This window comes from Thunnus maccoyii, chromosome 1 (assembly GCF_910596095.1).
Source record: "Thunnus maccoyii chromosome 1, fThuMac1.1, whole genome shotgun sequence".
NCBI classification, from domain to species: domain Eukaryota; kingdom Metazoa; phylum Chordata; class Actinopteri; order Scombriformes; family Scombridae; genus Thunnus; species Thunnus maccoyii.
The window spans coordinates 24886571-24911073 of NC_056533.1; the positions used below are offsets into that span (position 1 = coordinate 24886571).

The following is a 24503-nucleotide window of genomic DNA, read 5'->3' on the forward strand; positions in this document are numbered from 1 at the left end:
GGGTTATTTTTGTCTGCTTGCCTCTTTAACAGGAAGTCAATTCTTAGACCAACAAAGTATTACAGGCTCTATAACAAGCGACTAATTGGGCCAAAGCTTGAAGTGCGTTGCGAAGCACTAATATGATTTCTGCATACTACAGAATAATGTAGAAATTATCCTGTGTTATACTGCCATCAATGGGAGTTACTGATGTGATGTTAAAACATTTGCCAAAGCTGCAGTTTTGCAAAAAGTTTGTTTAAAAAAAATCACTTTTCAACAAATATAAAACATAAAATGCTAGAAAATGTTATAATAGGCCTGTGCCTTATCACATTATGTCATTCTTCACTCAAATTAGATCACTTACAGTACATTAAATGCTGAATTGCTGTTTCTGAGGCACAAAAACAAACTCAAATGTTAAGCAGTTCATGTTTGTGAGAGACTAAAATGGGACATTTTTATCTGTGCAGTCAGAATCTGTCTCTCTCTGCTTTGTTTTTTTCCCCCCTAGCAAACCACCTTAAGATTGTATTGTGACTCATCAGAAACAAAGCAATTGATTTAATCATGTAATGTCTTGTTTTTGTTTTGATGGCAATATGTTCCATTTTTTGGTTCCATTTTTGTAAGAAATGTTGTGATTTTGTGCTCCTGCAGAGGGCAGTGTTAGACCATCTTAGCATAAAGCTCTAAAGGCGAGGAGAGGAAATACTGTAGGAAACTTGTGAGATTTGAGGGTTTGTCTAAGAAGAGATCCTGGTGAAGAAAAGAACAAATGACCCTGGGGGTGTAGGGGAAAAATACTAAGCAGGCAGACAGCAGACATAGACTCACAATGCAAAAGTCAGACAGTAAAGTGCAGGATGATAATAAAAATAACAGAATACCAAAGACACAAAAGCCTTGAAATGGAAATGCAGCAACTCGCTCCACCTCCGCAACATTGAACAAATACTATATTGTACAAATATAATATGTATGCATTAAAGTCAGCTTGTCGCCTTGTTTCCCATAATGTCTGTCTTTAAAGCAGATATGTTTTTGCTTTTGCTTTGTTTTGCGTTCTTGCTTTCATCCTATGAAATCTGCAATTTCTTTGTTTGTCAGTGCAGACAGACAACAGTGACTCAAAAGCCTCCAACAGCACAATGTAACATTTCCGTAGGCAACGGCGGAGGGGTGAGTGTGTGAGAATGGGAGGTGGTTGGGTTGCTGCGGCTCAGCCTTCGCCCCAGTCAGCCTCCACCAGGGTGGGTTGCCAATTAGAGCCAACACATATGACACACTTGACTCCCCCGCTTGAACCATGGCTGGAGATAATAGGCCTCTTCCTGCAGCTCAATCGATGACATACTGTCCCAGGGTGGATGTCTGCCTCAGTACACACACACACACACACACACACACACACACACACACACACACATACACATACACACACAAACACACGCAACATACATGCACACACTCTTTCTTTCTTTCTCTACCGCTTATCTGTCAGAGAGTAAAATGTCAGATTTCTGTTTCTTGCGCACAAATATACAAGCAGCACACACACACACTCACACAAATGGCTTTCTGCTCTCTTTCTTTATCCCTATTTTTCAAACAATACACAACTTCCAACTAGAAAATACACCCTATTATCCATGGTGAGATACAAAACTATTGCAAAAAACCTTGATGCACAGTGAAATTATGTGTATATGTGTATATCTATCAGCTGAGTGGGTTCATATATCTGGCTAACCCCACAGGAGGCGTCTGGGTTGTGTGAGGGCACCTAAGTCATGGGGATTACAGACATTACGGTAATGGATATCTGCTGTGTACAGTAATAGGCAGATGGCTTGCATGAACTTGCTCTCAGTAGTCAGGTCTCGACATTGTTGTTCCTGACTTGCATCTTGATACAGTTGTTAGACCTCAGCTATCAATACGGCTGGGTCATAGCTGGTTAAGCAAAAGCATAAACATTGCATCAACGCAAATTTGCAAAGCTCTGTGTGATGCAAACCCACCCGTGTAATATCATACCCTTCAGCTCTGAGCTTCAGTTTCTCTAGAAAAATGTTTCTGTTTGTCTGTGCGGTTTTGTGTGTGTGTGTGTGTGTGCAGGGAAGAGAGTTTGGGAGTCAGTGCTGCTCTTTGCATGGCTGTGGGAGGAGGGAGAAGAGGAGGGGGTGGAGGAGGGATGGAGAGAGGAGGAGCAGTTGAGGGATGGGAAGAGCAGAGGAAGGCCTCTGCATGGCTTTTTGGATGGAGGGGTTTAGAATTGCAGAGAGGGGTGGGTTTGGGGGTTGGATTGGGGGTGGGGGGGTAGTTGACAGTTGTGTGCGTGCGTGAGCTTAATCTGCCTCCATCAGCTGTCAGAGTCGGGGATGTCAGGGCTATAGGCTCCTGGTCCTCTCTTCTTCTCTTTCTCTCTCTTTGCTGGCAATGTCATGTTGTCAGCCCACATATGCTCGTCTGCAGTGGAGGGGGGTAGGGGATGGGGGAGGGGGAGGGGAAGGGGTTGGACGGGTGGAGGAGACATAGGCACACGGGCAGCCTCCGTCTTTTTCCTGTCGCTGTCGACACTTGTCTTCTTGCCTGTGTGATGCTGACGTTGTTCCCCTTTAACCCCTTCAGCTCCCTCTGTCCTCTCTCCACGCTGCTTTTCTCTCTCTCTCTCTCTCCCTGCATAGATAACATTTGACTGAATCGAGAATGACGCTCACAGGGCTTTTACTTATAGCATGAGTTCGCCTCCCTGCTCCTCTCTGCTCACTTATCACAAATGATTTAATTTGGGCAGCAGGGTGATGTATGGAACAAGTAAACTGTCCTTCAGAGGGTCTGTTCTTCAGCTGACCCTGAGCCCTGACCTCCCTGTGCTGAAAGGTGAGCATTTCATTTTTCAGCACTGGTTTAGCAATGGTTTGTGGTAGGCCATGGTGCTCACAGGAAAAACAGAACAAAACAAACAACAAAAAAAACATTAAAAAAAATCTCACATAGCCCGAGTTTGTGTTACCATTTGAGTCACAGAGCTAAGCATCGTATTTTCTGAAAAGTAAATACTAGAAAGTCACTTTTCACTGTCCCGAAGGTTTTTCCAGAATCCTTTAAAGCCTCCTCTAACCATCTGGATAAAAGATATCCAGTATACTCCATCATAGAAAAGATTTCTAACCCGTTTGCACTTCGAAAACACATCTTTTTTTTCCAAATCCAAACAAAGATGGTAGCCAGAAATCACATATCTCTTCTCAGTTTGTACACCATGAACCAAAGTTTTCTTTTTATTTTACTACCAGTTATATTAGTAAATATAATCATTTTCCCCCAATATTTTACAATTTCATTCATTCATAAAAAAGACTAGAACATACTGTACATGTATATAATTTTTAGCTACCTGATATAAATACAGCTGTCCTCACATCATGAAAAAGGTGCTACTGTTGAATATTTATATAACATTTTCAGTGTCTTGAACATCACAAACAAAATTCTGGTATCTGCTTTGCTAGATACCACTCAGGGGATTTGAGATATTTTTTTATGATTTTGTTGAACCAACCCTTTAAGCACCTTAAATGATGTGGTTATGTGGTATAATCAAGTCTGCATTGTCTTTTATGAATTGTTCATTTTTCTGCCTTTTTGTGCCATTTTATTTTTTTTTTAATGTAACTGTGTTACTGTAGCTTTGCATAATAGATTTTATTTCTATGGAGCCTTTTAAAATCTGAACACTGACTGCAGATGAAAAGATAAAATTTGCACTGTCTCTGACAAAAAAGGAGAATAAACTAATAAAACAGCTCCACTTCACCTTTCTTCTCTGTGAAAGTCTCTCATCTTTCTTCTTCTCCAAATGAAAAACCAGTGGGCTCATGTGTCCTGAGCAATGAGAGGTCCATACGCCAAAGACAGCAGTCAAGCGTTTATATCTATATGGGTAACAGCGCTTTCGCCCCAGTGACCTGCCCCTGGCACCTGCCACAGGGGGCTTTGAGTCTACCTGTCAATCAAACTGAGATGACCCCCCCCCCCCCCCCCCCCTCCCCACCATCACCACCACCACCACCACCACCACAACTCCCGTCTTAGGACTCCCAATGCAAGTCTTGGGTAACTCATTACATCCCATCCCCCTATCTCCAACTCCCTTTCCACACAAAGATGATATCTCTATACGTGCTCAACAGAGCGGACCGGCTCCCTGTCTCAGCATGCATGTTGCATGTTAACCATGAATCCCATGCACTGTACCATATGTCTGCATGAATGCATGACTGTTCTGTAGCTCATTCAGCTACAGGCTGCAGTTGTGGTTCATTATTTCTAGTCTGTAGTGTATTAATACAGGGTGGCTTTAACCAGGAACAGGTCAAATCTCACATTAAAGCCTCAGCAGGCTGCTTGTGAAAAGAACAATTTGTGTTATAGAGTTAAGTGATTTGTGCAATTTTCAGTGCTGTGTTCAGAAACTAGGAAAATGCCAGGATCAGGACTTGGAGGTATTTTTAATTAATGATAATATTCAGCCCTGGCAATAATATGTATGATTCATAAAATGTGATCAATGACATGAAGCTTTTATGAGCATCTTCTGTGCACTTACATTAAATTTTCACACCCACACCTGCACACACGCACAGAAAACATAAACGCGCTCAATAAAAACTCCCTCTCTGTCACACACGACACAAACGCACACACACACTCACACACACGCCTCCTGGCTATGAGTACCCTTGCCCCGAGTGCTCCCTTGCTGCAGTCTCCATAGCAGGCAGGGAGACTGTCTGAGTGTTTTATGTTTGCTGTAACACAGAGCCATCACTGTCAGAGCCATTGATTTGTCAACAACATAGTGATACACTGTAGATGGATAATGGCCCATCTTGTGCACAGTTGCTGCATTTTTCTGGACAGCGAAGGAGCATCTGTTATTGCTGTTATTTTTTTTTCTCTCTTCCCTTCCTCCTCCCTCCTAAAACCTCCCTCTCTCCCCACCCACAAACACACATCCTTGCAGTTTGAAAACAATAAAAGAAAAGCAATGTGTCTTGTGCAGCTACTAAATAGCTGTCTGGTTTGTGTCTCCTGAGGTGGTTGCACATCAGTGGCTAGCCCATCTATCAGACCATTGCATGGCCCTCAAACCTCCAGGTATAAAGATGATAAATACCCCACCTCCTGAAAAGGGCAAGCAGAGAGATGGATGGATATGGAAAGAGAGAGACAGTTACAGATATTGAAATAGAGTGATTGAGGGAGAAAAACCAAAACTGAAGGAGAGAAATGAAGAGAAATTCAAGATGAAAGAAGCTGAAAAAAAAAACAGAAATAAGAAGACAGAAAGTCAAACTAAAATGTCCTTTAAGCGCACCTGGCTCCCTTCGCTCTTCCCCCATCCCCTCCACTGTTTGATTAAACAGTACTTTCCCCCCATTCCCCCCTTATCTGGGCTGTCGCTGCATGAAGGAGCTATCTGCTGTGTGACTGGCAGACTACTGCCTGCTGCCCCTGATAGCATTCCACTTTGGTTAGGTAAATAGGAACTTAACTGAACTGAGACAATTTAAACAGTCTAAATGTAAGGAGATTAAAACTGGCCAAACAGTGGCTGAGCACAGGGATGCACTGCTGTAGTTATGCACTGCTGCAAGAATCAGAGACACACACGCAGGACTGTGCACGGCGCGCACGTATTCCACAAAGTCAAACAGAAAGACACGAGCATCACAGACACTCAGCAAAAAGACACACAGAGCGAGAGGACAGATAGAAGCAGCCTTTAGTTGTTTTTGATGCCTTGGTGCCCTCTGACCTACAAAATCACTGTCTGTGCTTGCAAAATCTACGCGCACAAACACACACAGATACAAATGGCATGAGGCAGGCAAGCAGGATGGACCTGGGGACAAGTTTCCGCCTGGACGCCCTCATATCCGAGCCAGTCCTGCCCTGCTCTGCCCACAGGCCTTTCCAGACTGGCCAGTCGAGTGAGCGACCTACCCTGACTCTAACACTGTGTGGCAGGGGGACCTAGAGACAGATGTTCCCTGCCACTGGCATGGTGCTGAAGAGGAGTTGCTATCCCGTGCGCACACAGTATATGTGTCTATGAAAAAAAAAAAGAGGGAGACAAAGAGAGAAACTGAATGCTTGAATGGCAATGTTGGGAGGAAGAAGGAGGAGTAGGGGTGGGTGGTGGTGGGGTTGTAAAAGGAGAAATAAATCAAGTCAAAGCAATTTGTGGCAATGGCTGCTGCAGTGTCATTAGGAATCCCGTCACGCAGCAGCTCCTCTGAGCAGTCAGCAGACGCAGGTTGACAGCAGGCCAAAGAGGAATTTTAATTTTTTCCCCTGTCTCACAGCTTCCACCTCAGCTCTATTTCCTTACTACAGTACAAGCCCACGCTGCTGATAACAACCTCCAAACTCATCCACCACCCACCACCCTACTGCCCCTCCCTGCATTAAACACATTTGCAACCTCATAATAATACTCCTTTGCTGAGAAAATATTGTTAAATACTTAGTCTAAAACTTTTGCATAATTTTATCAAAAGTGAAAAATCTAGGAAGAGTAAGATAATTCATTATGTTTTCAGTACAGCCTCTGGATCAATAATTGCCAATATACTGAATAACACACATCACCTAATATAATGGTAATGAAAGATGCTTTTTTTTAAAATCAGGTGATTTGGAATAGAAATAAATCTCTCTTCTTTTCGTTCCACAAATATCAAGTGTTGTGCTTAAATTCTACATCAGTTAGCAACTAGATTTATAACATTATATTTCTAACTCAGAACAACTAGCCTGTAAGGGCTTTATTTGGTGAATAAATGGTGTAATTCACAGTTTTTATATTCTCGCTGTGCCTCAGCCTGCCTCATTTACCTCTACTTCAGTTTGCTAAATAATTTCCAACATTCCAAAAATGTTTCTGACAAAGTGAATATGCTCTGTTCAATTGTGACATGTTTACAAGATGATATAAAAATATAATACGCCAATGTGTTGGAGAAAACAACTGAGGAAAATTTCTCCATTTGGGAAAAAGCCAAAATTGCAATGATTGCAGTTGACACAATTCTGTCACAATTACAATTAGTAAAATGGAATAAACTGTCCTTTTATCCAAACGTACACACACATGGAAAAACCTTAGCAACAAAGGCTACGGAAGGGACGACTGTTTATAGGCATGTGTGACGAGCTGACGTCAGCTCGTCAGTAAAGTAGAAAAAATGTTGCAAATGAATCGTTCAAAGGCAGGTTGAAGCCCAGGCTTTTGACTTGCAGGGAGCATTTCTTCATATGTTCACCTCAAGTTTTGGAACTTTAACTTATGTCGGATTATGATGTTGGATAGACATCCGACATCATAACAGTATATAAATAACAGAAAATCAAAAAAAACATATGTTCCCCTAAAAAAAAAAATTGTGATAGGGATTCTACAGCAGCAGCGTACCAGGCAGAGTGATACAGATATAGTATGGATCTGTGTGCAACACAGAACCAACAGATCCAAATCAGTGTTATGACAGGATAAGCAGCACAAACAGTGTCTCACATTGTGTATCCAGTGTTGTGAGAAGAGGAAAATGTGGTATTAACGCGGCCCGAGCAGAGCAGTGCAGAGTAATGCTGCACATTTCTCCTCTCAGCTGCCACTTTAATGAGCAGACAAAATGGCCACCATTGAATAATTAATATGCGGGTCCATTAACAAGGCATTAGAATGCATTCTATCTCTTATTGATTTTTTTCCTGTCTTTTTTTTTTTTGAAAACTTTTACTCCATCCACTCTGCGTCCAGCACTGGTGAGTGTGAAATATGGCTGCTGCTGTTTAAATGTCAGCTTTGTAATTACACATGGAGCCACGAGCTGGGCAATCCCACAGCCTGAGGGCCTCTGATTTATGATCAGGCACTGATGGCAACAACACAGACACATACAGACAAAATGCATTCACACATAAAACATCCTTTCCCGCTCACACAACCTAAACTCAGATTACACACCTTTTTATTTGCTGTATAGAGTTTATCCATTATGTTTATGCTTTTGTGTATTGACAGTAAACAAAATAACCGGTACAGTCATGTTAGTACTTATTGCTGAGAGGGCAAATAAATACAATCCCTTACAAAAATGTACACACATATTGTTTACACACCTTTAGTGGTTAAATAATTAGTTTAATATTATTTTATAACATTTTGCCCATTAATTAACACTAACCCATTAATTGTAGTGGGTAATTTATTAAGTAACAACACTACGGGAGTACAGCCATGCTAGTGGCTCTGTGAGGCTGTACTTGGGCACAGTGGTGCTTTGAGCTAAATGCTATCATCAACATGCTTATATGCTCCCAATGACAATGCTAACATGCTGATGTTTAGCAGGTATAATGTTTACCATGTTCCCATCCTAGTTTAGCATGTTAGCACACTACAGATTGCTAATTAGCACTAAACACAGAGAATAGCTGAGGCTTAGGACAAATTAAAATTTTGACTCAATGGTGGCACTAGATAAAAAGTCAGGGGATCATCACACTTATTATAATTCATCCTGAGCAGGACATGAATGTACCAAATTTCATGGTAATCCATCCAATGTATTGTTGAGAAGTTTCTTTAAAATCCCAAATGTCAACCTTATTGTGGTGCTAGATGTAAGTCAGGGGAAGTCATAAGGATACATCATCTGGAAACCATGAATGTGTGTACCAAATTTTTCTACCAATCCAACCAGTAGATGTTGAGATATTTCAATGGATAAGATAAAACTTGTGCTGGTTGCACTTTCGGAAAAGTCAGGAAATCACAAAATTCTTTGGTATTCATCCTCTGGGGACCATGAATGTCTGCATAAAATTTTGTAAATCTGATAGCTGTTGAGAAGGGTCAATGTGGTGGACTGACAGATCTAACATTGTCATCCTGAGCTGGCATTCAGACTGAAAATAGCTGCTTTAAGGGGCTGATGAAACAGTGAGATCCAGGAAGTCCAGTTGGAGTAACCATCAGATGCCAAAACACTGCACGGAACAGTTTATAATACTCACAGACAGGATTTTACAACTCTGGAAAGTCATCAAGGCTGCAATTATTTTATCTTTCATCATGACAATAGGGATTTAAATGGTAGAAATATGGTTCTAACTTCTCAAATGTGAGATGTTGCCGTTTTTCTCCTGTAGAATCATTACCTTTAGGTGTCGGTGAACTATTTTCTGTAATTTCACAGAGTAGATGATTAATCGATTCATCTCAAAGTAATCAACAGTTTAATCAATAATGAAAATAATCGTTGCAGCCCTGCACACCTTTATCTTTACGATTGCATCGATTCAGTGTCAATCCTCTTCAGTGTAACCTCGCCCCGTCTTTCCCCCTCCCACAGCTTTTTGCTCAGCGGTCTAACACATTCTAGTGGCATGTGGGACACCCTGGTTCAATACACCCTCCCATACGCACTCCGCCCATCAGTCAGATTCTAGGCATACCTGCTGGGAAAACCAATCTATATCTGGATGAATGGAGGAGGAGAGGCAAGGCCAGATCAATGTACAGATATTGATACACGCAGCCATGCAAGGAGACTACAGTCCTTCTGAACTCATTCTCTCTCTCGCTGAAAAGATTAGGAATCTAGATGAACTGCTGAGTAAGGTGTGTGTGTGAGTGTAGATGACAAAAGAGACACTGTAACACACTGGCAGATACTACAGATAGAGCAGGGAGGGGGAGGAGAGAAAGGAGGGTGTGGAGATGCGTAGTAGAGACACAGATTACCACCACAGAGCCCAGTAATGGTGCGAGGGGAGCGCGTCAATAATAAATACCTCCCATTACACCACGCTGGACTGCTGCAGCAGCCTGTACAGCACGACCCCTGCTGACTCCCTGATCTACCTCAAATTACACTGATGCTCTCACACTGAGCTTCTGTGGAATACAGCACACTGACTGCATCAAACACAGGCAGCTATACAGCGTGGCTATGGACAGATACATGCATAAAATCACACATACGGCTGCAGCGATGAATTCATTTTCCAGCACAGTACAGAGGTTGAGTGTCAGGGTTTGATGGTTCCCTGTTGGGATCTGGATTTTTTTTTTTTTTTTTTTTAAGGCTCTCTCCCCTTCTTCCTTCTCTTCAAAGAGACGAGGCTTGACATCCAGGTGTTTTATAGTATTTGTGGCTCTGATCATCCATCAAGCCGATCGATCACTCTCCCAGCAGCTTTTATTAATGATCTTGTCAGCCAGCCCGCTCCTGGGTGCAGCCGCTTGTCCAGAATGATAGATCATTAGCTAGTCTGCCTGCTATTTATTCTCTCATGACCTTGTCTCCCTCCATTGTTGAGTGGGCCGAGTTATGAGAGCTAGAACATGATAATTCACTATTGATCTGCCCCCCTCCCACCCAAATAAAAAAGAAAGAAGAAAAGTTTTTTTTAGCTGTGTTTCAACTGCAAACACACAGAAGTGGTGCATCGAGCTATCTCTCCACTTTAAAAAAAAAAAAAAAAACATGCTGCGGAACATCAGAGGCAACGAAACAAACATAATTAACAGATAGCAATGAGAGACAGAGAGGAAAAGAAAGGAAGAGAGAGTGACAGAAAGAGAGGAAAAAGGTCAACTGAGAAAGAGGCAAAGAGAGTCAGCAGGAGTTTCACAGGAAAGAAGCCCGAGGCTGAACCAGTGAGGTGTAAGCAGCTTTAGAATAAACATGAGCTCCATGTAAACAACAACCTGCCACTACAAGCATAGGTTACGCACACAGGCCTGGTGGGCATCTGGATTCACAAATGTGTGTATTGTACACTCTGGGTGTCCCTGGGGCTGAAGAGCCTCGCCTGTCATCCTCCCATCATTCCTCTCTCTACACACTTACATCCATAAAGCCTGTCATGTTGATCAAGTACCCGCAGGCCCGAAACCTTTTGTGATTGTCAAAAGTGTGCACATGTGAATGTTTGACTGTATAATTGCAGCCTGATTTTCTGTTTGTGTCTGGAATGTACAAGAGGCCAGCAGTGTGTAAAGCACTCTGCCATGAATTGAGAGGCTGTTGTGTTTCTGTGGCTTCAGTCTGACCTGTTTATTATGCAGTCAGTGTTCAAAGAGAAGAAAGAGAAACTTCTTTCTCCTCCAAAACCATTCATGATGGACGGCTTTCATGTTCGCAGCAGAATGTCAGGCTGACAGAGACTTCTATGGAAAGTCAGAGTCACAGAGGATGAGTTTTAAAGTAACATACTGTATTCTAAATCATAAACTGTATATAAAGATGAATGTAGCAAGGTGTGATGTGAGCCGTTGCTTTGCACTGGAGCTGTTTTGAAGCCCAGAGTTGCTGCTTATGGTCGGCTTACTGAAACTTAATGAAATATTGCCACAATAGCCGGAGCCGGGGAGAGCAGCTGGAGAGCGAACTGTCAATCACAGCTGTTAGAAAAACGCTGACACGGCAGACAAAGCTACTGTAAGTCCTCAAATCTTACTAACGGAGCAATGATTTCCAAAAGGACCACTAGTGCACTTATTAGACTGTTTCTAGAGAGAAACGGACACTTTTTGAATGGGTGTCTACTGGAATCAGGGATTTTGCGGAGCCAACATCTAGCGGCTGTCGGTGGCGTTGCACTTTAAGGTACTTCTGCATTGGCTTTGACCTCAAGCCGTGGTAGTTGCCAAATACAAACCCTCAGAGCACAGGGTGCACTGTAGGACTTTACTATAGATTGGCCTCTTTCTATTGGCTGTAAATATAATTTTTTAGGTATTACCTATAAGAAACTACATGATGAACATGATGAACTATATGACTCTCCAAATTGTAACCTAAAGTCTCTCAGGTCTGCTAACTGCTAAAACTGGGGATTACATCAAGTAACCCATACTTGATGTAATCAGTTTTTTGATAACAGTATGAGGTTGGTCACGCTGAGGTGATTCCCATAGTGAAACACCAAATGAAGTTATAAAAAAAGAAAAAAACAACAGATGTTCCCAGAGCCTAGCTTAAGCTACACTGTGTTTTTATTGCCTTTGAAACTGTTTAATTATTCCACTTTATCTTAAAAAGCTTCTCAGGACAGACTTTTTCCCCCTCACTTTTCTTTACTAATGTTTTTTGTCTTTTGTTCTGTGTAAATTAAATGTGGTTGATCTGGTGTCATTTTCTATCCTGCCTGTTTGATTTTTCATGCTCAAACATGAACTTAATACCACTGCTCCCTCTGGTTGAAAGTCCAAGTATTGTATAGTATCACTAATGGGTGGTTCGGTGTAGTAAAAAGTGTGTTCTGACTTAAATGTGCCTGAGGCAAGCAAACAAAATGTGTACCGACAGCATTGTAAACAATACTGTCTAATAAACATGCTTCACATCTTGTAGTAGGTGAATCCAAATAAAGAAAGAAACTGTACGATCTCTGTCAGCACTTTAAAGCAGTGAAAAAATGAAATTAAAGTTTACTAGAGTACTACCTACTGATTTAACATCATATCTGCTGCCTGCCCTCCATTTAAATGTTTTTCCTGCCCTCGCTATCACGTCACAAACAGCATGCTGGCATGGCAAAGTGCAGCCTGTTGCATTTTTAACCACACCCACCACACTGGCACATCCTGGAGTACATTTCTACACACCCGGCGTTATGGATGGATCCTGGGGGGCCAGGCCTGCCCATCAAGGAATTTGGCCCTGCCGGGAGAAATCAGCATCGACGCTGTTTTAATGCACATGCTTACCGGGGCTCAAGCTCTGGGCCCAATGATGTGACAGAGCCCACAAGGCTCGGGGAAAGAAAAAAAAACAAAAACAAAGATTCACAGGGTGGAAAAAAAACATCCTGCCTCATTTGTATATTTTTCTGTCCATTTGTGGTGTCTGGATTTAGAGCGAAGTGTCATCTGTCCTCATGTTTAGTACCTCTGCTCCGAAATGGAAACCGGAAGTGTGGTGTATGTTGTCGCTGTGCTTCCATATGTTATGGATATTTATGCCTTTACTCTTTTAGTTTAGCTCTTTTTTAATCTTTCTGTCGTATCTTTCTGATTCTAAGAAGCTTGTTTAACCCTCTGAGCTTCAGTTCTCGGTTGTAACTAACTTTTATTCAGAGTTTTTAAATGTCCAGCGGCTGTTGGTTGGCGTGTGACACCAGAGCGGGAGGTTTAAAGCAGCTAGCAGAGGTTAGCATACTGGGACTAATGATCAAAACAAGTTAAATTAAAACGGAATCATGCTTGACTTAACATGTCATTAGAAAGTGATATTGTTAGAGCCCTGAACTTTACTGCTCTAATCAAGGACTTTGCCACACGTAAAACCAGGAGGAAAACGTTTTACAGGTAGGAACCGACTTTAATAGCTGTGGTTATTGATTGACTGGTGTAATATTGTTATGCTTGCACCACTTGTGAGTGGACTGAAGGATGGATGCAGGCTTCACTTGCCAGTGTTGTATGAGTTTTGGTCATTTAGACTTAATGGCACTTGAACTTATTAGGCAAAGGGCTCGCTTTCATCTGTTAGAGTGTGTGTGTGTGTTTGTGTAAGCGTGCATATGCGTGCATTTTGGTGATGCAATTTCTGTATTGTATATGTATGCTTCACTATGGGCTGGATTATATGAGTCATATTTGGTCATAAAATTAAACTGCAGTCATGAGTGATTGTTGATGCATTATTGTATGCAAATTAACATTATTGTATGCAAATTAAGCGTGGCTGATGTTTGTGCAGGTTGGACGGGGTAATAGTTGTGATGATGCTAGAGGGGGTGGGGGGCTTGCCCGCCCATAAAAACCAAATGCCCGGCCAGTTACTTACCTTAGTGGCCAGTTAACCACTAAACACTGTCAGCTGGTGTTATTGTAACTTGCTCTTTAATTGCTTTTATTTATAAGCACTTTGTAACTTTTGTTTTAAAAAGTGCTACATAAGAAACATTCTGTGCTTGAGGTTTGTGTTCATTGTTTTCTTCGTTAGAACATTAATTGACTGCCCAAAGGTCTGTCAGCCCTGTGACAAACTTGCAAACCGTCTAGCATTTCTGTCTGCCTTCAGACAGACAGACAGGTTCGCTGAAATATGATTCTGGAAAACGAGTCGAGAAAAATGAATGAATGATTGAATGTACTGGCATTCAATTACTGTGCTCCACACAATAAACATATCTCTCTTTGAAATGTGATTCTGTTTCATTTCTTTGTTAGCCTGTGATGCCAGCTGGTTCCTCTTACAGCCTAATGTGTCCATCATTTGAATAGGGAGCAAGATTAATCTAGAAAAATAAATATCATCTTGCAGGCAGGCTGTGACAAAGGCAAATGACACCAAAACAACATGATGTGAGCTATCCCTATCAGTTTGTAACATCACAAGCTTTTTTGAAACCTTTGACCATTCTACCCAAACTCTGTATGTGTCTCAAACACATAAACAACCTCACCGGTGTCCCCCATAACCCACCCTCCAGGACCCTGGGGCCCAATAAGCAGCCATCTGAAGACAACCTCTTCCAACACACTCCAGCAAACACAGGCAGGGAGTGTTTGAATGTGTGTGAGAGAGAGAGAAAGAGAGAGTGAGAGAGAAAGAGGAGGTGGAGGTAGTTCAAGGGCACAAGTACTCCATCAAGCCAGGAGTCCAGGGAATAAACACCAGCATCCTCTCCCCCCCTCGTGTGCACCAGGAACCCATCCTGAGTGCCCCCCTAACCACACACACCTAGAGTACAGTGCACCTATTACTGCACACCGTCTCTACACCCTTCACTTTTGATTTTGACCCTCAGCTGCTGGCTGCGGCCTCAGCGTGGCGGCCCCAGCCGTACTGCCCCTGGCCCTGGCCGACTCCCAGCTCTGGCGTGGGTGGTTGGGTGGGGTGGCGGGGGAGATTTGGGGGCACTGAAGCTGTCCTCTGGTGCTCCTGCAGCCCTGCCTGCTCATCCATCCTAGCTTGCCAGCCCACAGATCGATAGCTCTGCTCTCTTAATCAGGTCTCTGGTGACTGTGGGCGGACGAGTGTGTGTATGTGTGTGTGTGGACAGGAGGTTGTATCGGCTGGAGGTTACACTTGTGTTTCTTTCCATCAATTCAATTCTCTGGCTGTTCACCACGACTGTTTATCTCAACTGTATTTTAGTGGCCCCTTCTCTCTTTCTTCTTTATCTCCAAATCCTTTGCACATCCCCTGTTCAAAACCCTACACTGACTTCTTTTGCATCCTCATTTCTTTCATCCCCCTCTCTTCTATCCACTTACTCTAGCCGGCTCTTGTTAAGGCTCCAATCTTTCTGACAGTCCTGCTTTATATTTTTTCTCTTCTCCCTGTGCCTTTTCTTTCATCTCTTCACGCACTCTCTTGCTATTCTGGCAGCACACCAGGGCTCATTCAAAAGGAGTCTCACAGTCAAGTTGGACCCGGTGCTACTGCAATCTGTTTTGACTTGTGATGAAGACAGAAGAGGCGAAGTATTGGAGAAATGGAGATGAGAAAGGATGAGAGGTGCGAAGAGCGAGCAGAGCGAGAGGGTTAGTCAGATGGAGTGCGGGGCATCCAGCTGTGGTGTTGTGCCTTGCCAGAGAATCCGTCTTCAGGCTCTCATCACACCTGTGTAACCACAGCTGCATGCACGCACGCACACACACACACGCACGCACACACACACACACACACACACACACACACACTCACACAGAGAAAACAAGCATAACAATACTATGGTTCACGAAAAAGTAGCAAACAAAAGTAACTCAAAAACACTTTTTAATTTATTTAGAATTTTATAAAACTTTGTAATTTTCAGATAAACATTATCTGCTATTTCAAGTGCATCAGTGTGTATACAGCGCTGAAGAGCTAATATTAACTGTGTATTCTCACTGATCTCCTGTAAGTACATTTCAAAGCTCATTATGTCTCATTTTCTATCACCTCATAGTCTTTTATTGTGTTTGGTGCTGGTATAATTAACAACAAATTGGGTGACAACCTACAACTGCAAAACTGTCATTCAAACATCTTTGATCAAACAAAACATTTTTTAACCAATAAATCATGCAAACATACCATTATTAATACTCTATTATTATGAATACACTAAACATTTTGCTTTGGTATGTCCAATTATTTATCAGTAGCCAAAGAGAATGAAGCTAGCTGTTCCCATCTCATTAAGGCAGATTGAATAGTCTGTCACAGTTTTGCTGAGTGCAGACAAAATGACATTAACACTTAATAAAAAAGTATTTGACTTTTGAAGTAACTAAATCACATCTTGTGTCCCAATTTCACAATACAAACTAACTGTATGCAGTTGGTACCACAACTAATCTATACAGTATACTGTTTTTGCATTTATGATAAAGGAATCAAATATTTTACCAATTTATACCGACAGGAAATGATACAATATGTATCTTGTTGGACGTCAATCAAACTGCAATTAGAATGCTGCTGTCAAATAAACTTCACAGAGAGAAAGCAAATGTTTTTCCAGATTTTTTTTTTAGAAGATTTAATGCTTTTGTATTCCTGTGCTGTCCCACTATAATCTACAATCATTTAGAATTTCGTGCAGCTGTGAATAATGCATTGCTGTTGTGCATTACGATGTTGGACAACAGTGTTCATTGACAGTACACTCAAAAATCAAGAATATTTTGTATGCATACTGACTGCTTTGAGTACAGTTAATTTGACTTTTTTTCAGTGTGAATATACTAGATACTCAAAACCTGCATAGAATTAATATATGGTGTGGAATTGAGACAATAGCAAACTCTAAAAATGTGGGTCACCACTTAATAATAACTTTTCTGTCACATGCATGTTAAGTGAATTTAAATTGAATACGACTGGTCCTTGTTTTTGATGCAGTTTGTGTTTCTTTCAATGCACTATTTTACATAATTTTATTGTCTTACTTTTTTAGGCACACATTATTTGTCCTATTCTGTTTAACATTCAGATTTTACTGGCTCAAGACCATGGTTACATGGTAAATTATATATCAAAGTGATGATTTCCAGACCTCTCAGAGCTAATAAACAATGCTCAGCATAATTGGTATTCAAAGTAATGGAATTACCTTTGTAGCAGCGTTTGTAGTTGTGATTAAGTTACCTCAGAGGGGAAGTCATTTTCCATGAGGTGTTAATTCATTACTTTGTGTTCCCTTTCTACACTTGTGATGTATTGTCTGATCTAAGGACCAGATGGGGACAGTCAGAAGGTGACGTACATCTGTTTTTCTTCAACCAGGAACCTGAATGGAGTCATACACTAAGAAGTGGTCCAGTCATGGGAAGAAGTGTCGCAGGAGGTCCTTCTTGTTGACCTTGCCCATCTGATTCCTTGGCATCCCCTCCACCAGTATCAGGCCTGTAGGGATGGTGTAAGGCGCCATGTGCTCCCTGCAAAAAACACAGACGTTAAAACACTGAAGACTGTTTACTGCAGAAGGGAGATACGCACAGACTCAGCTCAAACAGGCATGCACAAGGACACGCACACAATACACAGATGGATGTGCACACATGGACGGCAATATGCATGCGCATGCATATGCAACAACAAAATAAGAAAACAAAAACAGAGAACAATTGCAAAACAAAGGCTAGCCCTGTGGCAGAGTAGTCGAGATAAGGAAAGAAATGTCCTTCATACACTCTGCAGCTCTCCTCCCTAATATCCCCAATTCGCCTTCCAGACACAGACAATTCCCTTCGTACAAAACAATACAATCACAGTGAGATGAAATTAAAAAAAACAAATAATAAAAGGATAAACAGAAGGCTGGGATAATTAAAAGTGTTTTATTTTTTCCATTCTGAGTGCATGGTTGTTACGTCAAGTCTTGAAGCCTGGAGCTTTTTTTATTATCTTCTAACCTAGTTTGTTTGTTTGTATGTGTGTGTGTGTGTGTGAGGGTTGTTGTGTGTATGCTTTTGGTGCAAGTGAGCATAATGACTCATACTGCTGCCATCAAACACTCCTTTCAGCAGATGTCTCCGTCTCTCCATCTCTCTGACTCAGTGAGTAAAGTGTGAGTGAGTGCATGCGTACACGTCTGTAATGGTGCTTTGCTCGTGTCACCAATTTCTCCGGGGCAGTGTGTTTGTGTGTGCACGAGCGTGTGTGTGTTCAAGGCAGCGTAGGGCACAGAGGGTGTGATAGAGATTTGGACTGACAGCTGAAGCCAGGGCACTGAAGAGTGAGCATCCATCTACTTGTTTATGTCTCATTTTATCTCCCCCCCCCCCCCACACACACACACCCTGGCCTCAGCAGTGGGCGGTGTGCTGGCACTGCCTGTCCGCTGGCAGCACCCATGGCTGAAAACACTGTGTGTAAGTGTGTGTGTGTGTGTGTGTGCACGCATGTGTGTGTTAACCTGGGCCACAGGCAGCAGTAGTAATCCACCATGCTGGACCAGCAGGCCACAGCAGTAGGATGTAACACCCCCACACCATATGGAGCCCACATCCCTGACACACACGCACGCACACATGCACACACACACACACACACACACACACACACACACATACACATAATGCACTCATACAGAATTCAGAGATGGATAAACGATAGCGGTGGGTAGTAGAAGGGTTCTTGTAGAGGACGAAAATAGAAAAAAGGTGGACAAATGAGTGAGCTACTACAAAAGTGGGTAAGTAAAAAAAAAAGGAAAAAATGAGGAAAAGGAGTGTTTGCGCCTTCAGTCACTCCAAAGAGGAGGGCAGTGTGTCACCACCAACTGTCTGCGATAGACAAAATAAACTCCATTGACATTTAGAGAAAGAGGAAAAAAAAAAAACTGTTAGCCCGTAAGACAAAGCCCTCCGTAACAATCATTTGTTCGCTTCCTCCATATCTTCCTCTTTTTCATCTCATGTCTTTCCTTCAGCTCCCCTCATTAGTCCATCTCTGGCCTCTCTTTCTCTCACATCCTTTCCTATTGATCTGAAGACTTCGGGGCTAGTCACTGGGGATCTGTGTGCAGAAGTGCTCGCAAAGCTGCAGAGTCTGCATCAGGCTTCTTCATTTGTTTACCACAAGACCGACAACGAGCAGAAAAAAAATGTGTTCTTGAATAAGCGTAATAAGATATAACTGAGAGAGGGTCAGCGTTATTTTGCAACAAAGGGACATTGGCCTCTTTTTTGTTTTGTTTTTGTGCGATTCAGGATGATGGATTGGTTGGAAGTTATTCAGGTCACAGTCTCCACTGGTGGTACTGGTTGGAGTCCACCTGCTGCTGGAAAGCACTTTTGCAGGTAGCAGGTGGCCCAGTAGTTATGACTTTATCTTTAAACTACAGGACAGTAGGTTGATGTCTTAGCAAGCATCTACCCTACCACAGTGCCTCTGAGCAAAACAATAGATCCCTATCAACAAGTTCTCATGTGCATGTAGGAAAAAAATAATACATTCTGTTATTGTTAGTTAAGATCTAATTTAATAATCAAATCAGTTGTAATAAGTAAAAAAAAATCCTTCTTTTAATAAGTTAAGAATCCTTTTTTAACCAGCTAAACCTAACTGTAACTTAACCATACTTCAGCTTAAGTGTAGCATTATTCCTGCAGCAGGTTCCATAGTGAGTGCTGTTTTTTTTTTACCTCACTTATGATGGCATTTATAGATAGCACTGTGCAACACATTTTCACTTGTTTTTTGTACCTGGGTAGTTATTTAGTAGTTATTTCCTAATTGCCTATGCCTAAAAAGTATAGAAAATGGCTATTATTCCCTTCAAACTTTGCTTTTGTGACTAGAACAGTGATATTTTTAAATTGACCTATTTCCAATGGGATAACAGGCGAATTTGCACATTTTCATTCACATAAAGTCCGAAAAAACAACATATGAATCACCGGATACAATGATGGGATATTTGGAGGCTGATTTGTAAAAATGATTTAAAGTATATTTGTAAATCCCCAAAAACTGCTTGCTTCTAAATCTTTTGCGGTCACTTTTGTATAACTTTAGTATAAATATATGTTAATTTTGATTCATATGCTGTTTTTTCTGACTTAATGTGAATGAAAATGTGCAAATTTGCCCGTTTTCCCATTGGAAATAGATACATTTCAAAATATCATTGTCCAGGTCACAAAAGCAAAGTCTGAAGGGAATAACAGCCATTTCTATACTGTTCAGGCATAAGCAATAAGGAAATAACACTTACTACCCAGGAACAAAAATTGTGTTACATAGTGTAATATAGAGGGATTTGGACAACTAAAATACTTGCAATGTATTTAAAGGAGAGATTATGTAATTGAAAGTCATAGTACCTAGCCCAGGTCTTCAACTCAGGCAAGGTCAAACTCTGCCCCTTCTTCAGCTGCACCACTGCAGTGACCTTTTGGCCCCATGTGGCATCTGGGGACCCGATCACAGCAACATCTGCAAGGTTAAACATCACACTGCTGACATGTCCTCGCATCATACAGTGCAGTCCACAAATATTAAGAAATTAACAATTTTTTTTTGTTGTTTCGGCCTTCTACATCAGCACACTGGATTTGACATGAAACAATAATGAGATTAAAGGGGTTGACTCTTAGCTTTAATTTGAGGGTGTCTACATCCACATAGGACTAACTGTGGATGAGTTGTAGCCCTTTTTCTACATAGTCCATAAATGTGCCTGTACATTAAGAATCACTGTGCTGCTCCATTATCCTAAAATTAAGGGACATCATACAAAAAGGGATATTTTTATGATTTCTATACTGTTGACTTAATATGATGTCAAAACCCTCAAACACTCACACAGCATCATCATAGTCATTTCATTTCACTCCCAATTTGTGAACAGGACGGCCAAAACAATGAAAAATGCGTCACTGTCGTACTACTTAGAGTGAACCTGTTAAGCACTTTTACCTATGATGTCTGGATGAGTCAGTAGGTGACGCTCCACCTCGAGCGCGCTGATCTTGTAGCCACCACTCTTGATGATGTCAACACTGGTGCGGCCCAAGATCCAATACACACCATCTTTGAAGGTTGCTGTGTCTCCTAAAAGACAAACAAGTAAGTTGTTGTGATTAAAGTAAGTAAGTTGAAAATGAAAAGAACAAGTTATCTATGTCCATAATTGTTCTTCTAACAATTTTTGTTTATGACCAGTTAGATTTATTTTTTTAAATCTGGGAATTTATTGGTGTTTCTTTTCTTTTTTTTTTTTTCAAATGTCTCTGCAGAGCACTAAAAGCTGACCAGGTAGTGGTTAGACTGAATTTCAAATATTAAAAAGACTGCAGTCCTGGTTTTAATTTTCTATTTTAGAAACGGGTGAAATTCTAAAAAAATACAATTTGCCTACAAAACATTTAGTCACATTGATGATGCATAATCAGCAGCTTATTAAAATTTTTTCCTAATTATTGTATTTCTCTTTACTACATGAAACATTATTCGGAGCTGTGCTCACTACAAGACAAGCTTTATTTGCTGTAAACTGCTATGAATGGTTTCTTACAGCAGAAATTAACATGATTTTGTGGGGAAAAACATCTGGTTGAAAATTAATTTAATACTGATCTGCTCCTTAAAAAAACAGCATCAGTAAATAACACTATTATGGCCTTTATTTCTAGATGCAAGGAATGTAGGGTGACAAAAGTGGAATGGAGAAGACAAAGACACCTCACATCTACACCGAGTAAACTTGGCTCAGTACAAAGACTGTTTGTGTGTGTTTGAGACAGAGAAAGTCAGTGTGCAGTGAATAGATGAGTGTTTAAGATTCTCCCACCCCTCCGCACACACATAGGTGTCTAGGGAGACAGGTGTGGGGGAGGATGAGTACAGTATGTGGTGCGAGGGGGCTCAGCTGGGCCTGGGGATGACGAGCGGAGGAAATGGGTCAGTATGGATGAGTGGAGAGAGATGGAGGGAGAGAAAAATGGACAGAGGCAGGAAGGAGCAGAGGGAATAAAACAAGGAACAGGAAGGTGTCCTTTTGGATTATTACAGGTGGTGTGTTCACAGCTGGGACCGTGGAGGCGATGGATGGTCAAGTGTGTGTACGTGTGTGTGGGAGACACTGTGATGAGGTTAAGTGGGTGCTGTATTTAAGGTTGGAGGGTTGAACAAAGGTGGTGGACTGAGAGGTCTGCAAAGGTCAGGAATAGGGGCTGAGGCTGAGTAACCTGACACGTCAGATGGTTTGTTACACAGAAGAAGAGAAGTCGTCCTTGGAAACTGTTTGGAAAAGGGCAGGCACTTTCAAACTATACTTGGCAGGTGATTGGATGAACCATCTGTCTATCAACATCTTACTTTGCGAGGCAGCTGGATTGGCAAGATCACGTGAGAATCTTCATAAGATGCTGATTGGTGCGAACCACCGGTGATTCAGACACAAGCGTGATCTTGTGATGTCATGATCTCGCGAATCCAGCTGCCTCTCAAGGTAAGCGGCTGTGATACAAAAACTAGAATCTGCAAATTCAATTTCATTGAAAACAAAAGGTCATAAACCTTCTTCACACATACAAGGCTGATGTTTTTACACCAGGATTATATTCCTGGCGTTGTGGAGAAGACGCTGAAACGGCATTAAGACTGCGAAGGGAGATGTTTACAAAAATTCTAATTTAATGGTTAAATGAATGTATAAAATCTAATGAAAAAAACTTTTTTCTTTCTTTTTTAATATGGAACTACGGTCATTTGCCTGCCTGTCGAGATTTAGATGAGAAAATTGATCCCACTCTCAGAAACAAGAGTGGCATCAATCTTCTCATCTAACAAATCTAAGAGATTGAATAAACATTTGTCCAAAAATGGCAAAACTCTTTGTTTAATTTGTTATGAGGGGAAGAGTTGTATTGAGGGAATCTGGATGAATACCATTTCTAAAATTCCCGCTAAGGACAGATCCACCAGGTTAAACTGTGTTTACAGACACTGCAGCAGGACACAAGTTTGGTCTAAACCTGAAATATGGAATCAATTGAAGAAAACAACTCGCCATGTCTTACTTGGAATCAACACGATTGTAGGTGAAGTATTATATTTTGACGGTGGTCTGCTTTTACTGCCATCTCCTCCCTGTCTTCTACTCCATCATTTTATCTAATTTAATCCCTTCTCTCTAACCCTGTGTTCTTCTATCAATCTTACATTTTTTGCCCACTTTTTCAGCCTCTTCTGTTCCTATGCCAACCAAACACACACAACTCCATCCTTGCCCTCTGCTTTTTTTTTCTCACTACCTCATTCATTCACCCGTTCCTTCCACCTCTCTGGAGCATCTCTCATCACATCTCCTGTTTCCTTCTCTCCACCTATCTTCCCGTCTCCTCTTCCCCCTTTGCCTCTACGCCTCAGCATCAATAGAGGGCCCATCTGTTCCCATACATCACGCACTTCATTTCAGTTTATTAGCTGGGATAAATCATAAATATTTCATTATACATCACGGGCGGCTGTCGCCTGCACACCGACAATTTATCACCGCTGCCCTCTCTGCCGGCTTGCCACGGCGGCTATAAGCTTTCCAGTCTATTAAACAAGATTGATACACTGTGTAAATTTAGATATTGGGAATTTCTTCACAGACCACTGCTCCGCACTGATAGGCCGGGGTAACAGGGGAGGAGAGGGAGGATGGAGAGAGAAAGGGAGGGGGCAGAGGGGGGAGAAGAGGAGCTTGGTTGGGTGTTAACAACAGTAACAGGGTAGTTACAGTTTCTCCTTTTCTCCTCCTCTTTAGGATGAGAGGGAAAAAGAAAAGAAAGTGCAGAAATAATCTGGTTAGAGCGATGGAGCTCTCTCTTCTTATGCAAATAGATATGGGAAAAAAGAGCAGTTTACATGCACATTTATAAGCTCTCACTGTGCCCCCTGTTTGACCGTGTGTGTGTGTGTGTGTGTGTGTGTGTATGCAAAAGCTGAGACAGATAAAATTGCCATAAATCCATCCATCTGGCTGCAAATGTTTAAGCGCAGAGGAAGGAAACGGCATTAATGAGGCAATGTTTGACAAAAGGGTTGAAAACTAACACTCAGACAACATACTTGTATTGAGTTTGAAGTACTTACACAGGACTCTTTGACCTTGTCTCTTTGAGGAGGATGAAATAACGAGGGATAGTACAGCATGTTTGGAGAGAGGCACAAGTGGGAATAGTGATTGGAGAACACAGACTGATAAAAAGAGGGAAGAAGGGCGGGAGAGAGATTGTTGCGAACTGTGTTACTAGGACGCGCACACACACACACGCAGAGGCTTGTACACATACACACATATATACTGTATGTACACACACAGTACATACATACATACACACACATGCACACACAAACACTACTTCAGGCATCAGAGACTCTGCCATTATGTGTTATGGCGTCGGAGGCAGATATGGCCGAATGGCTTTCTTAATTAAAACGATAAGAAGCCTAATTGCACTGGGCTTTCATCTCATTCTGAGGCATTAA

General features: G+C 41.7%; 1 protein-coding gene across 4 annotated transcripts in view; it reads right to left on the minus strand.

Annotated features, from left to right (window-relative positions):
- Positions 1 to 15796: 15796 nt before the first annotated feature.
- Positions 15797 to 24503, minus strand: part of acsf3 (acyl-CoA synthetase family member 3) — a 35615-nt gene continuing 26908 nt past the window's right edge. For all 4 annotated transcript variants that reach the window (XM_042419132.1, XM_042419138.1, XM_042419124.1 and 1 more), the window contains exons 8-10: positions 20940 to 21074; positions 20345 to 20456; positions 15797 to 17452 (exon numbers count right to left, since the gene is read on the minus strand). In XM_042419132.1, coding sequence (XP_042275066.1) covers positions 17338 to 17452; positions 20345 to 20456; positions 20940 to 21074 — 362 coding nt within the window. In that variant the 3' untranslated portion in view covers positions 15797 to 17337. The remainder of the gene's footprint in view (positions 17453 to 20344; positions 20457 to 20939; positions 21075 to 24503) is intronic.